The sequence below is a fragment of the Oncorhynchus clarkii genome, chromosome 7 (genome assembly GCF_045791955.1).
Source record: "Oncorhynchus clarkii lewisi isolate Uvic-CL-2024 chromosome 7, UVic_Ocla_1.0, whole genome shotgun sequence".
NCBI classification, from domain to species: Eukaryota; Metazoa; Chordata; class Actinopteri; order Salmoniformes; family Salmonidae; genus Oncorhynchus; species Oncorhynchus clarkii.
In genome coordinates this window covers 14,547,016-14,560,871 of record NC_092153.1, presented here as the reverse complement: position 1 = coordinate 14,560,871, position 13,856 = coordinate 14,547,016, and the positions used below count along the sequence as shown (strand labels likewise).

General features: G+C 41.6%; 1 protein-coding gene across 2 annotated transcripts; it reads left to right on the top strand.

Annotated features, from left to right (window-relative positions):
* Positions 1-1,543: 1,543 nt before the first annotated feature.
* On the top strand, positions 1,544-11,966 carry LOC139412928 (polypyrimidine tract-binding protein 1-like). Of its 2 annotated transcripts, none has more exons than XM_071159815.1 (17): positions 1,544-1,628; positions 2,268-2,324; positions 2,473-2,491; positions 2,994-3,036; positions 4,755-4,927; positions 5,110-5,256; positions 5,419-5,628; positions 5,743-5,853; positions 5,942-6,131; positions 6,291-6,365; positions 7,486-7,622; positions 8,272-8,305; positions 8,793-8,885; positions 8,976-9,065; positions 9,229-9,355; positions 9,438-9,515; positions 10,236-11,966. In XM_071159815.1, the coding sequence occupies exons 1-17, from the start codon at positions 1,621-1,623 to the stop codon at positions 10,366-10,368; spliced, it is 1,725 nt and encodes a 574-aa protein (XP_071015916.1). In that variant the 5' UTR covers positions 1,544-1,620; the 3' UTR covers positions 10,369-11,966. The 2 variants fall into 2 exon arrangements, with proteins under 2 accessions (XP_071015916.1, XP_071015917.1); XM_071159816.1 differs by lacking the exon at positions 1,544-1,628 and adding an exon at positions 2,034-2,084 and having other exon boundaries at positions 10,236-11,965.
* The last annotated feature ends 1,890 nt before the right edge of the window (positions 11,967-13,856 follow it).

The following is a 13,856-nucleotide window of genomic DNA, read 5'->3' as shown; positions in this document are numbered from 1 at the left end:
GGTACATCTCAGATAACATTATTATCTCTGTTTTAAACTGTCCATCCCATGTCGTCTGGTACATCTCAGATAACATTATTATCTCTGTTTTAAACTGTCCATCCCATGTCGTCTGGTACATCTCAGATAACATTATTATCTCTGTTTTAAACTGTCCATCCCATGTCGTCATCTCTATCTCATCATCTCAAGTCATTTATACTCTACTTACATCTGGTAATCTATTGATCTCCACTAATCTCCTCATTAGACTCACTATGACACTGTGCAACTCGTAAACACATTTCACTATTTTATTATTATTTTTAATTAAAAGATGGCTTTTTCACTGTTTGAGTCTAGCCCAGCCATTGTTTAAATGCTGATGCTTGTGAATTTTGTTGAGTCAGTGATGTTGAATCTTCTGATGTAGCATTAACTCTAACTCTGATTAGTGTTGTTATTGATCGTAATACTCCTCATCAGGTCTGATCAGTATCATTGACAACTATATCCATCATCACGGCATATTGCTTAACATGAATGTAATAATGGGTTCTATTGGGATCGAAGGGAAGGTGAAACCTGTCGTCAGCAGAATAAACCTTCCATTCCCAGAGACTCTCTGGTGTCTGTGTGTTCCATTACCCTGTTCTACAGTGTACACCAGGGGAAAGAGAAAGGGTGGGGTCTGGGATGAGAGAGGGAGGGGGGAGAGAAGGGAGACTGGAGAGGATAGGTTGAATGAAGTGAAATAGAGAGGGGAGAGGGAGGTGGAGAGAGAAGGTGGGGTTAGGGGGAGAGAGAGAGAGAGAGAGGAGCAAGACAGTGAGAGATTACAGATATCTCGCTGGAACCAGGGAGTGTGATGGTCTTCGGTGTGCTGGGGTCGTTTATGGGTCAGATCCACACACCATAGATTACCTCTGCTTTTTTATGCATTGGAAATAGTAACAACTGTTTCAAACCACTTAATACAACAACAAAAAAACATGCAAAAAAACACCTGGGTTAAGTCTGTGAAATACTTTTGATTAATTCATGTGTGGTTGATTTTGTTTTACCAAGCATGAAGTTTGTACCTAAATGACTATTCCATTGTATCCAGCATAGTAATCTGCTGCTGAAGTATAATGAACGTTGATATTTTGACCCAGCAGGTCTTGCTTAGAGTCCCATAGTAAACCAAATCACACAGCTGCTCCTCCTCAGTAAGCCCTGTAATAGACAAATTATGCCATCTGTTGGCCAGTGCATGAACTACAACTCTATGGAATTTGTATTTTCTGAACTACATGAACTGATTGTGAAACAGGAAAGAAGCAGCATTCATTGTTTAGTTGCAAAGGTTTGCGAGTCAGCCATCCGATACTAGAACATAATAAATCAATGTGTGTCAACAAAGCAAGGGTATGGTTTCACAATTATTTTGGTCAAATTTTGGTCGAGAACTTTAAGAGAATGTTATAACCACCCTTTTACGAACCAATCAATTCGCGGTGCTAGGTGTAAGTGCCCGCCCATTTCGGGTTTTTCCAAGTACCTGGACCAATCAACGAACGCCTCCGTGTATTCAGCCATTTTGTATGAAAATCAAGGAAATCTGCCGCCGTTCCAGAGACCTGTGGATTATATCGAACGATGGAAGGGTGAGTAAAAAATATGTAGTTTCATTTCGAAAAGAAACGGAAATAATCAAACCGTAGTTTGACTATTTTTTTTATATACAGTTATGCAATATGTTTAGTAGTAGTTTAACGTTTAGTTTGAGACGAGATGATGTTTGAGACTTTCAACAAGGCTAGCTAGTTAGCATTGTCTGCGCGTGAGCGTGTCCGGAAGAGATGCGAACTAGTTGAAGTTAAGACTTTTAATAAGGGTTGTTTTTTTTAAAAACGTATTATATTGCAAATAACAGAAAAAAACGCTAGTTGCAGTTTTTTTTCCATGTAGACAAAAGTAACCACATTTAACGTATTGCCAAATGTAGTTTGAAAAAAACGCCCATCTTGAATCAACGTGTCTTTGTAACGTTAGCTAGTTTCCGCATTCCCATATGTGCGCTCGTGTTTGTGGAAGGCGAATGTTGTATGTTCGGGATTAGGGTAAATTCTTCCAATTCTATGGCTATTAGCTGCTCAGGGGACATTTCAATTCAACGAAGTGAACTAACGCAACTTTTCTTGAGTCAATGCAGTTTCTAGCTAGCTATGAACTTTCATAAAGTTAGTAACTAAACTTCCTCTATCCTCCCATTTCCTTGTCCCTCCCCCCCTTTGTCTCAACAGACACAAATTAGATGCTGATCTGTATCCTATGGGACCTGGCTACGTCACAGACATAGAGTAAGTCTCCTGATACGATTTTTTCTTTTACAATCAATGTACAATGTTGATTGAGTGATTTGCTGATTGGTTGATCTTTTAGGAAAATGCATCCTGCCATCTTTGGAGTAACTCAAATGAGTAACCCTCCTTTTCTCTCTCTCCCCAGTGTCTCAGTGGGTACCAAGGTAGGCATCTTTTCATTCACAATTTAATTCCTTGTTTTTTCTCTGTGTCTTTACCCCTGTCTTCTGTGCTAAAACGTTGGTTAAAGTCTCTCTTCTCTGGCTGTGTCTCTTGAGTGCTGTTAGCATGAGTGTCTTTGTGTCTCTGGCTGGAACAGTAACTGTATTGTAGAGAGATGGAGTGAGGCTACTGGGCCACTCCAGACATGAGCACCATTGACTGACTGACACAGAGCGGCTTCATTAACTGTAGTCTGGCCGAGCAAGACCATCTGTCTGACAGACTGCTCCTCTCCAGCCATAACTCTGTTAATACATTTACCCAGGTCGTATTTGTTGGTGTATGTAGTAAAACGGAGAAAATAGAAAATGGAAACACGTTTGTTATTGAGCATGTTCATGTTTTCTTCCAGTTAGTGCTTAGTGAATACAACCCAGCTAGGCCTGTCTCTGTCTCCATGATGTATGTGGTTATGGTAATTGTGAATGTTCCTTTCTCTTCCAGAGGGGATCTGATGAACTCTTCTCCTCCTACATCATGACCCCAGGTGTGTGTGTAGCTGATGGTTAATCAGAATGTTGTTCTCTAAGAGACACACTACCATTAGCTACTAGAGAACAGCATAGAACATTCTGATTAACAGACACATTACCATTAGATACTAGAGAACAGCACAGAGCACTCTGATTAACCTGTCTAGGACCCCGCAACAGCCAGTGAAAGTGTAGGGTGCCAAATTCAAAACAACAAAAATCTTATTAAAATTCCTCAAGCATACAAGTATTTTAAACCATTTTAAAGATACAATTCTCGTTAATCCAGCCACAGTGTCTGATTTCAAAAAGGATTTACAGCGAAAGCACCACAAACGATTACGTTAGATCACCACCAAGCCACAGAAAAACACAGCAATTTTTTCCAGCCAAGGAGAGAAGTCACAAAAAGCAGAAATAGAGATAAAAATTAATCACTAACCTTTGATCTTCATCAGATGACACTCATAGGACCTCATGTTACACATATATGAACTTTATCAAACAAAACTAACAAACTAAACTAACTAATTTTTTTAAAAATCTGAGTTTACATTGGCGCGTTACATTCAGTAGTTCTAAAACATGTGGTGATATTGCAGAGAGCCACATAAAGTTACAGAAACACTCATAATAAAGATACAACTATTATACGTGGAACTTTAGATAAACTTCTCACCGCTGTGTCAGATTTTTTAAGAAAGCAAACCATGCAATAATCTGAGTACAGCCTTTAGACAACAAAGCAGCCAAAAAGATACCCGCCATATTGGGTAGTCAGAAATCGCATTTTAAATATTCACTTGCCTTTGATGATCTTCATCAGAATGCGCTCCCCGGAATCCCAGTTCCACCATAAATGTTTGATTTGTTCGATAATGTCCATCAGTTATGTCCAAATATCTTATTTTGTTAGGGCGTTTGATAAACAAATCCAAAAGTGTGTTCAGGTCGTGCCGAACGTCGGACGAAAAGTTAAAAAAGTTCCGTTACAGCCCGTAGAAACATGCCAAACTAAGTATGGAATCAATCTTTAGGATGTTTTTAACATAAAACTTAATGTTCCAACCGGACAATTCCTTTGTCTGTACAAATGAAGTGGAACGTAGCTAGCTACCTTTCACGTGAGCGCCCAGACCGAGGCTGTGGCACTCTGCCAGACCACTCACTCAGAGCCCTTATGAGCCCCTCCTTTAGAGTAGAATCCCCAAAACAGGTTCTAAATACTGTTGACATCTAGTGGAAGCCATGGGAAGTGAAACATAACCAATATCACCCTGTATCTTCAATGGGGGCTGAGTTGAAAAACCACAACCCTCAGATTTCCCACTTCCTGGTTGGATTTTTTCTCTGGTTTTTGCCTGCCATATGAGTTCTGTTATACACAGACATCATTCAAAAAGTTTTAGAAACTTCCAAATTTACTAATTATATGCATATTCTAGCTTTTACGGCTGAGTAGCAGGCAGCTTAATTTGGGCATGTTTTCATCCAAGCTTCCCAATATTGCCCCCTACCCCAAAGAAGTTAACAGACACATTACCATTAGCTACTAGAGAACAGCACAGAACATTCTGATTAACAGACACATTACCATTAGCTACTAATCAGAATGTTCTGTTCTCTAGTAGCTAATGGTAATGTGTCTGTTAATCAGAATGTTCTGTGCTGTTCTCTAGTAGTTCATGGTGCTAAGAGTAAGAAGTTAAATTTAAAAGTTGTCTGTTTGTAGCCAACGGTAATGACAGTAAGAAGTTCAAAGGTGAGATGCGGAGCCCCAGCGCTCCATCGCGTGTCATCCACCTGCGCCAGCTGCCCGGGGACATCCAGGATTCTGAGGTCATCAGCATGGGAATGCCCTTTGGGAAGGTCACCAACCTTCTGATGATGAAGGGAAAGAACCAGGTACGTGAGCACACTACAGATCCTTTACCCTAAAGGTGTTCTCACACACACTACAGATCCTCTACCCTAAAGGTGTTCACACACTACAGATCCTCTACCCTAAAAGTGTTCACACACACTACAGATCCTCTACCCTAAAGGTGTTCACACACCCGGCTGATCTTATATGTGTGTGTGTGTAGGCGTTCCTGGAGATGAACACTGTGGACCAGGCTCAGACCATGGTGAACTACTACGCTACGGTCACCCCCCTCATCAGACAGCAGCCTGTATTCATGCAGTACAGCAACCACAAGGAACTCAAGACCGACAACTCACCTAACCAAGTAGTAAGAGGACACTTCCACCATTGACCCATACCAATATGAGACTCACTAACTTGTATGTCTGTAGCACATTTGTCAAATCATTTTCTTTGTCATATGCGGAGGTTACAGCATAGTGCCCACAGTACAATGTAATAACAGTGTATGTTTGTGTCCCCTCCCTAGAGAGTCCAGGCAGCACTGCAGGCGGTGAATGCTGTCCAGGGTGGCACCATGTTGGGCTCTACCATGTCCGGTATGGGGGGTGTAATGGGTGCTACCATGTCAGTTGGAGGGGGAGAGATGGGAGCCAGAGGCATGGCCACCCAGAGCCCTGTCCTTAGAGTCATAGTGGAAAACCTCTTCTACCCCGTCACACTGGAAGTCCTGCACCAGGTACGCACACTCCTCCAGTATTTCTTAGTCATGAGTGTGTTCAAATGGTTTTCTTTTGCTTGTTGTCAAAATGCCTGCAGCAGGGATGTAACCTGTGTGTGTTCTCCCCTGTAGATCTTCTCCAAGTATGGGTCTGTTCTGAAGATCATCACCTTCACTAAGAACAACCAGTTCCAGGCTCTGGTCCAATACGCTGACCCCATGACGGCACAGCACACCAAAATGGTACGTGCTCCCCCAGAACATCAATAATAGATGCTGTAAATGGACTTGCCTGAACTTCCACACCCCTAATCCCTCTGTGTCTCTGCAGTCTCTAGACGGTCAGAACATCTATAACGGTTGCTGTACTCTGAGGGTGAGTTTCTCCAAGCTGACCAGCCTCAACGTGAAGTTTAACAACGATAAGAGCCGTGACTACACCAGACCTGACCTTTCTACTGGAGAGCAACACAACCCTCAGCCTGGAATGGACCAGCACGCGATGGCTGCTGCCGCCTTCGGTAACACACACACACGTTAGACCTGTGTTTCTCAAACTGTTTTGTGCCAGGAGCTAGCACGTAGCTACCAGGGTGCTCTTCTGGAGACTGTCAAACTGACACTGAAATTAGATTCATGTCTTTTTCCCTTCCCTCCCCCCACCTTCTATCTCTTTCCAGGGTCTCCAGGTCTGATCTCAGCGTCTCCGTATGGACACGGATTCCCCCAGGCCTTCACTCTACAGCAGGCAGCAGGTACATCCTCACATTAACCTCTCTGGGATATGTGGGACGGTAGCCTCCCACTTTGCTAAAAGCCAGTGAAAATGCAGAGCGCCAAATTCAAATAAATTCCTATAAAAATCTAACTTTCATGAAACCACACACGTAAAATACCAAATTAAAGCTACACGTGTTGTGAATCCATCCAACATGTCAGATTTCAAAAAGGCTTTTCGGCGAGGATAGCCCCATAGTAAACAAAAGAGAGAACACCTGCAGGCTTGACACAAAACGCAGAAATAAAAATATAAATCATGCCCTACCTTTGACGAGCTTCTTCTGTTGGCACTCAAATATTTCCCATAGACATCACAAATGGTCCTTTTTTTTCGATTAATTCCGTCCATATATATCCAAAATGTCCATTTATTTGGCGCGTTTGATCCAGAAAAACACCGGTTCCGTCCTGCGCAACATGACTACAAAATATCTCAAAAGTTGCCTGTAAACTTTGCCAAAAAATTTCAAACTACTTGTATTACACAACTTTAAGTATTTTTTAAAAGTAAATAAGCGATAAAATTGAAGACTGGATGATCTGTGTTCAATACAGGAAGAAAACAAATTGTAGCTAGCTTTCTGGTCTTGCGCCTCTCAAACAGTACACATGAAGTGACACTCGTTCAAGATGGCCGTACATATTCATTACACAAAGGAATAACCTCAGGCAATTTCTAAAGACTGGTGACATCCAGTGGAAGCGGTAGGAATCTGGAATCCCAGTGAACTCATTGGGGGGAAAAAATCTGAATGGTTTGTCCTCGGGGTTTCGCCTGCTACATAAGTTCTGTTATACTCACAGACATGATTCAAACAGTTTTAGAAACTTCAGAGTGTTTTCTATCCAAATGTACTAATAATATGCATATCTTATCATCTTGGGATGAGAAGCAGGCATTTGAAATTGGGCACGCTTTTCATCCAAAATTCCAGTCAGCTTGTTCACTCTACCTGCAGCCTACTACAACCCTGTTCTTACTCCATTTATTACATAGCTTTTGCTACATTGTCAAATCATCGGTCGGTCTACTCCAGCTGCACAGGTTGGCCCTGGTGCTTGAGATAATGTGTGTGTTTCTTTGTATGTGTCTAGGTTTGTCTATGCCCGGTGCCTTGGCGTCATTTGGTATGGGTCCAGGGGGCATGGCCGCTAGTCGTCTCGGCCTGCAAGCCCTCGGCGGTGGAGGAGGACAAGCTGGCGTCCTATTGGTCAGCAACCTCAACCCAGAGGTCAGAACTGTTACTACCCACACACTCTTTCTCTCACCCACAAGCACACCAGTGTACATCCTTTCTCTATCGTACAAGCACACCAGAGTAAACTTTTCCTCTGGGCCCTTTAAATGGGTGTATCTCCACAGTTTAGAACTAACAGTCTTCTGTTATCTTCCATTTCATGGCTTCCTTTTTGTCTATTCTTGAGTTGCTGGAGACACAATAATCCTTATATAGAGACACCGGCCCTGTTATTGTACTGTATTATCTGACCTGTTGCATTGTTAATCTCTCTTTTCTCCTAATGTTGCCTTAGTAACAGTGTTTTAATTTAGACACTATTCTGTGTTTACTGACCTTGTTTTTTTCTTCTTTACCTCCTTTTCTTTCTTGTATTCTCTCTCCTTCCCCATCTCATCCTGCTCTTTGCCCTTTATAAAAAACTCACTCCTATGCCAACTTTTTCTTCTCATCATTCTCCCTCTCTCTCTCCCTCTATCTCTCCCTTCTCCATGTGATCCTCCCGTGGACCTCTTGGCTGCTGACTGCTGGACTCCATCCCTCCATCCCTGACTCCACTCTCCTCCTCCACTTTACCCCTGTCCCCTCCCTCTTTCTCTCTCCCCCTCCCTGGTTCCTCTACCTCCCCCTGCTGTTTATAAAGAGCGTTACACCAAACTGCCTCTTTATTCTCTTTGGTATGTTATCAGCCTTTCGTTTCCCTTTATGACTTTAGATTTTACATTTACCTACTGTTACCAATAATATTATATCATCACTGTACCTACCTCATTCAGTCTTCATTTACCCTTATATTGACCTAAAATATATACTTTTTATTATTTTACCATTCTTTAATCTGTTTCACTTAATATATTTATTTAATTACCAACTGGTACTGAATCTAACTGTTACCTGGGCTGGTTTTCATGTTGTGGTCTGTCTGTCTGAATCAGAAATCCAAGCTCTCCTTTACATGAATCAGTCGTTTCATTTCAATGGCCAGAAACTGAGTAGTGTGGTGGTATAGAACCTGTTGTCTGGGCATTGCAGTAGTCTAGTCTGTCTGCTGTTGATCAAGACAATCACATTACAACACTGACATTACAACTAAGTCTCTTTCTTCATGAAAAATGCATCTGGTTTGGAGTGTGTGCTGTGTTTTAACCTGTGTGTGTTCTCCAGGTGTGTATGGCGACGTGATGAGAGTGAAGATTCTGTTCAATAAGAAGGACAACGCTCTGGTCCAGATGGCTGATGGCACACAGGCTCAGCTAGGTACTGTGTGTATGGGACTGTGTGTTGTTGTGTGCGTTGCAGTAGTTAGTGTGTGTGCTCTGGTGTTTGACGGGCTTGTATTCTCCTCAGCGATGAGCCACCTGAACGGGGTGCGTCTCCATGGCCGGTCTCTACGTGTCTCCATGTCTAAACACACCACCGTACAGCTGCCCAGAGAAGGTATGTACACACACTACCATGTAGACACACCACTGTACAGCTGCCCAGAGACGGTATGTACACACACTACCATGTCTAAACACACAGCTGCCCAGGGAAGGTATGGGCCGTCTAACATCCACTACTGTTGTGTCATGACATGTTGTACTCTATCCTATTCAAGGCCATGAGGACCAGGGGTTGACTAAGGACTATGCCACCTCTCCTCTCCACCGTTTTAAGAAGCCTGGCTCCAAAAACTACAACAACATCTACCCTCCCTCTGGCACACTGCACCTCTCCAACATACCGTACGTACACACACACACAACATCCCCTTTATGTTTGATTGTCCTATTGCTTTCTACTAATGCTTTCTCTTTCTCTCTCTAGTCCTGCAGTAGGGGAGGAGGATCTGAAGGCACTGTTCAGCAGTTCAGGAGCTTCAGTCACGGCCTTCAAGTTCTTCCAGTAAGTCTCAACACCCAACTATACTTTTATGACATCACTACCTAATCATCAAATCAAACTTTATTTGTCACATGCGCCGAATACAAGTGTAGACTTTACCGTGAAATGCTTACTTACAAGCCCTTAACCCAACAGTGCAGTTCAAGAAGAGTTAAGAAAATATTTATCAAGTAGACTAAAACACAATAACGAGGCTATATACTGGGGGCACCAGTACCGAGTCAGTGTGCGGGGGTACAGGTTAGTTGAGGTAATTGATGTGCTTGTCTTTACGACATCTTTACCTAATGATGTAATAGTCTTTGTGGCATCACTACCCGACAATGTAAAGGTCTTTACGATGTCACTACCCAATGGTGGAATGGTCTTTATTGCATCACTACCTGATGATGTTCTAGTCTTTATGGCATCACTACCTGATGATGTTCTAGTCTTTATGGCATCACTACCTGATGATGTTCTAGTCTTTGTGGCATCACTACCTGACGATGTTCTAGTCTTTGTGGCATCACTACCTGATGATGTTCTAGTCTTTATGGCATCACTACCTGACGATGTTCTAGTCTTTGTGGCATCACTACCTGACGATGTTCTAGTCTTTGTGGCATCACTACCTGACGATGTTCTAGTCTTTGTGGCATCACTACCTGACGATGTTCTAGTCTTTATGGCATCACTACCTGATGTAATGGGGAATCCTCTTTCCTGGTGTGTGTATAGGAAGGACCGTAAGATGGCTCTGATCCAGATGAGCTCAGTGGAGGAAGCTGTTGAGAGTCTCATCGAGTTCCACAACCATGACCTGGGAGATAACCACCACCTCAGAGTGTCTTTCTCCAAATCTACCATCTAACACAATCACTCACACACAGCTGTAACTACAGAGTATAGACCAAACCTGTTCATCAGAATGCCTTCCACGTCGTTTGTATGTCAAGTCTTGTTCTACACGAGACACTTAATCATTCCTTTATACTTGTTTAAGTTTTATCATTATTTTTACACAATTATTTACATTTACTATGGATATAATCGGTTCATATTTTATTTTAGTAGTTCGACTTCTATGGAAGGAAACTCACAGAACTCTCCAAGATGCACATCTAGTATTTCTGTTTCTACACTCTGCAGAATGCACATCTAGTCTTTCTGTTTCTAGATTACAATGTTTTTTTCATTTGATATACTTTTTAAAAAAATCCATTGATTAATGTTTTCTGTTTCTGTCTGTCCTTGGGATCTTCACCACTAGTCATATTGCTCTAACAAAATGCCTTTCCGCAACAGTCTAGTGCCTTAACCAGACCAGCCGGCTAGCCTTTCCATGCTATTACATTGATTTTATACGATTGGACTCTTAAAAATATATATATTTCTTTGAACATCAATAATTTGATTTGAAATCTATGGCTGTGGTCTTCCCTTTTGGTTTCTAGATGTACACTATGCATTCCATTGTATTTTTGTAACATTAGTAGTTCTATACTCTTATCATTTTCTATACCGTGTACTGTTTGATATCTACCGGTCACTGTGCCTCAAGTCTTAATTCTTGCTCCAGAGGTGCCACTTAAAATCATGCAGCATTTAGTCTTTAGTGCCTACTTCACCCCTAATATTTTACAGATACACACATGTAATTCTCCAATTTTATTTCATACAGCCTTAGATATTTAGTGCCTACAACACAAACGTATTTATTACCTTTGTTCTGGCACTGACTGTCTATATGTGGCTTTTGCTATAGATTCTTCTGTAGCATAAATTGTTTCATGTAGCTATTGATGGTTGATGTTATTGAGGACCAAAGTACCTACCACCCCTGCTACTTAAACGATCCGTGTCAGTGTAAAAGACAACGTTCTAAACTCTCTTCTCCCATTGGTTTGATTCTATGGTCCAAATCGCCTTTAGGGATTTGATTTTGTTTTAATTTTATACCTAATCAGTTGGCCACTAGATTTAAAAAAATCGTAATTTTGAGTAAGTTATACCTTGAATTTGTGATATTTGGTTTCTTGGCCCATTTCTGATTAATTACAGTTAAATTCCGCTGTTGGTAGAGTACTTTAAGCATGAATATATACTGTATGTTGACCTAGTTGATGATATCACAGTGGATAGCTGTGAGGTAGTTCTGTGTTCCTTTCCTGGTAACGGTTGTCGCTTTTATTTTCCATTATGGGTTTTATTGGGGTCAGGGGTCAACAGGATGTGATGTCATGAAGCAGGGGGAGGGTCTTTGTCTGTCTATATTTAGTGTTTTTGTACCACAGTGATTTGGATTGTACCACAGATTCCATTTCATTCCAACATGTATATTTTGATATATAGTTAACAAACGTTGATTCCAACATGTATATTTTGATATAAAGGTAATGCCAGCTTTCTCTGGAGGGCTGTAAAGATGAGTTTTGTATCACAAAGAAATTAAACTTAATGGAACACAGCCTTGTGTTTTTGATGTTTGATGATTTCCAAATGGCCCCCTAGTCTCAAGGCACTACCCCCGGACCCTACTCCCTATAGGCACACTTGTAGATCTGAAAAGATTTGAGAGGTTTAAGCAAGCTTCTTTGCCTTCTGATAGGCTTGGGAATTACCCTCTCACTAGTCAATCCCTGTATGGCCACTTGGTGGAGCTGGAGCCATGTATACAGTATACATCACTATCCAGGAAGATAATATGGCACTAGGTGGAGCCATCTCTTACTGACTTTGTCCCCACTGATACAGAGGTGACTTTACCTTGTGATTATTTCTGACTGTCCCCGCTGCTACGAAGATGACAACCTGGTGATCATCTCCCTGACTCTGTCCCCACAGCTACAGAGGCGACTTTTTCGCCAATTAGATAGGATTAAATGCATAGAAATATAATGAATAGAACAGTAGTTCAAGTCAATGATTTGCCTGTTCTATTCATTTTATTTCTATGCATTTAATCGAATCCGATTACCGAAATCCAGATAGTTAACTTTAGAAAAACTGGGCCCTGGTGATTATCTCTATGACATTGCCTTTGTGACATTTTCTTGTACTTTTACTCCTAGGACATTGCTTTGGTGCCTTCTGTTCAGACCTCATGTCTCCCTTATAACCATAGGGGTCTGGTGGTGGTGATGAAATAGTAGTAATTTCCTGCCCACACACTTGGATTTTCTTCAATATACAGTACCAGTCAAAAGTTTGGACACACCTACTCATTCAAGGGTTTTTATTTTTATTATCTACATTGTAGAATAGTAGTGAAGACATCACAACTATTAAATAACACATGGAGTCCTGAAGTAACCAAAAAAGTGTTAAACAAATCAAAATATATTTTATATTTGAGATTCTTCAAAGTAGCCACCCTTTGCCTTGATGACAGCTTTGCATTCCCTCAACCAGCTTCACCTGGAATGTTTTTCCAACAGTCTTGAAGAAGTTCCCACATATGCTGAGCACTTGTTGGCTGCTTTTCCTTCATTCTGTGCTACAACTCATCCCAAACCATCTCAATTGGGTGGAGTTTTTTTTTTTTTTTTTTTACCTTTATTTAACTAGGCAAGTCGGCAAGTCAGTTAAGAACAAATTCTTATTTTCAATGACGGCCTAGGAACAGTGGGTTTACTGCCTGTTCAGGGGCAGAACGACAGATTTGTACCTTGTCAGCACGGGGGTTTGAACTTGCAACCTTCCCGTTACTAGTCCAACACTAACCACTAGGCTACCCTGTGGAGGCCAGGTCATCTTATGCAGCACTCCATCACTCTCCTTCTTGGTCAAATAGCCCTTACACAGCTTGGAGGTGTGTTTGGTCATTGTCCTATTGAAAAACAAATGATAGTCCCACTAAGCGCAAACCAGATGGGATGGCGTATCGCTGAAGAATGCAATGGTAGCCATGCTGGTTAAGTGTGCCTTGAATTCTAAATAAATCACCGACAGTGTCACCAGCAAAGCACCATCACACCTCCTAATCCATGCTTCACGTTGGGAAGCACACACGCAGAGATAATCTGTTCACCTACTCTGCGTCTGACAAAGACACGGCGGTTGGAACCAAAAATATCACATTTGGACTCATCGGACCAAAAGGACAGATTTCCACCGGTCTAATGTCCATTGCTTGTGTTTCTTGGCCCAAACAAGTCTATTCTTCTTATTGGTGTCCTTTAGTAGGGGTTTCTTTGAAAATTGACCACGAAGGCCTGATTCACAGTCTCATCTGAACAGTTGATGTTGAGATGTGTCTGTTACTTGAACTCTGTGAAGCATTTATTTGGGCTGCAATTTCTGAGGCTTGTAACTTTAATGAACTTATCCTCTGCAGCAGAGTTAACTCTGGGTTTTCCT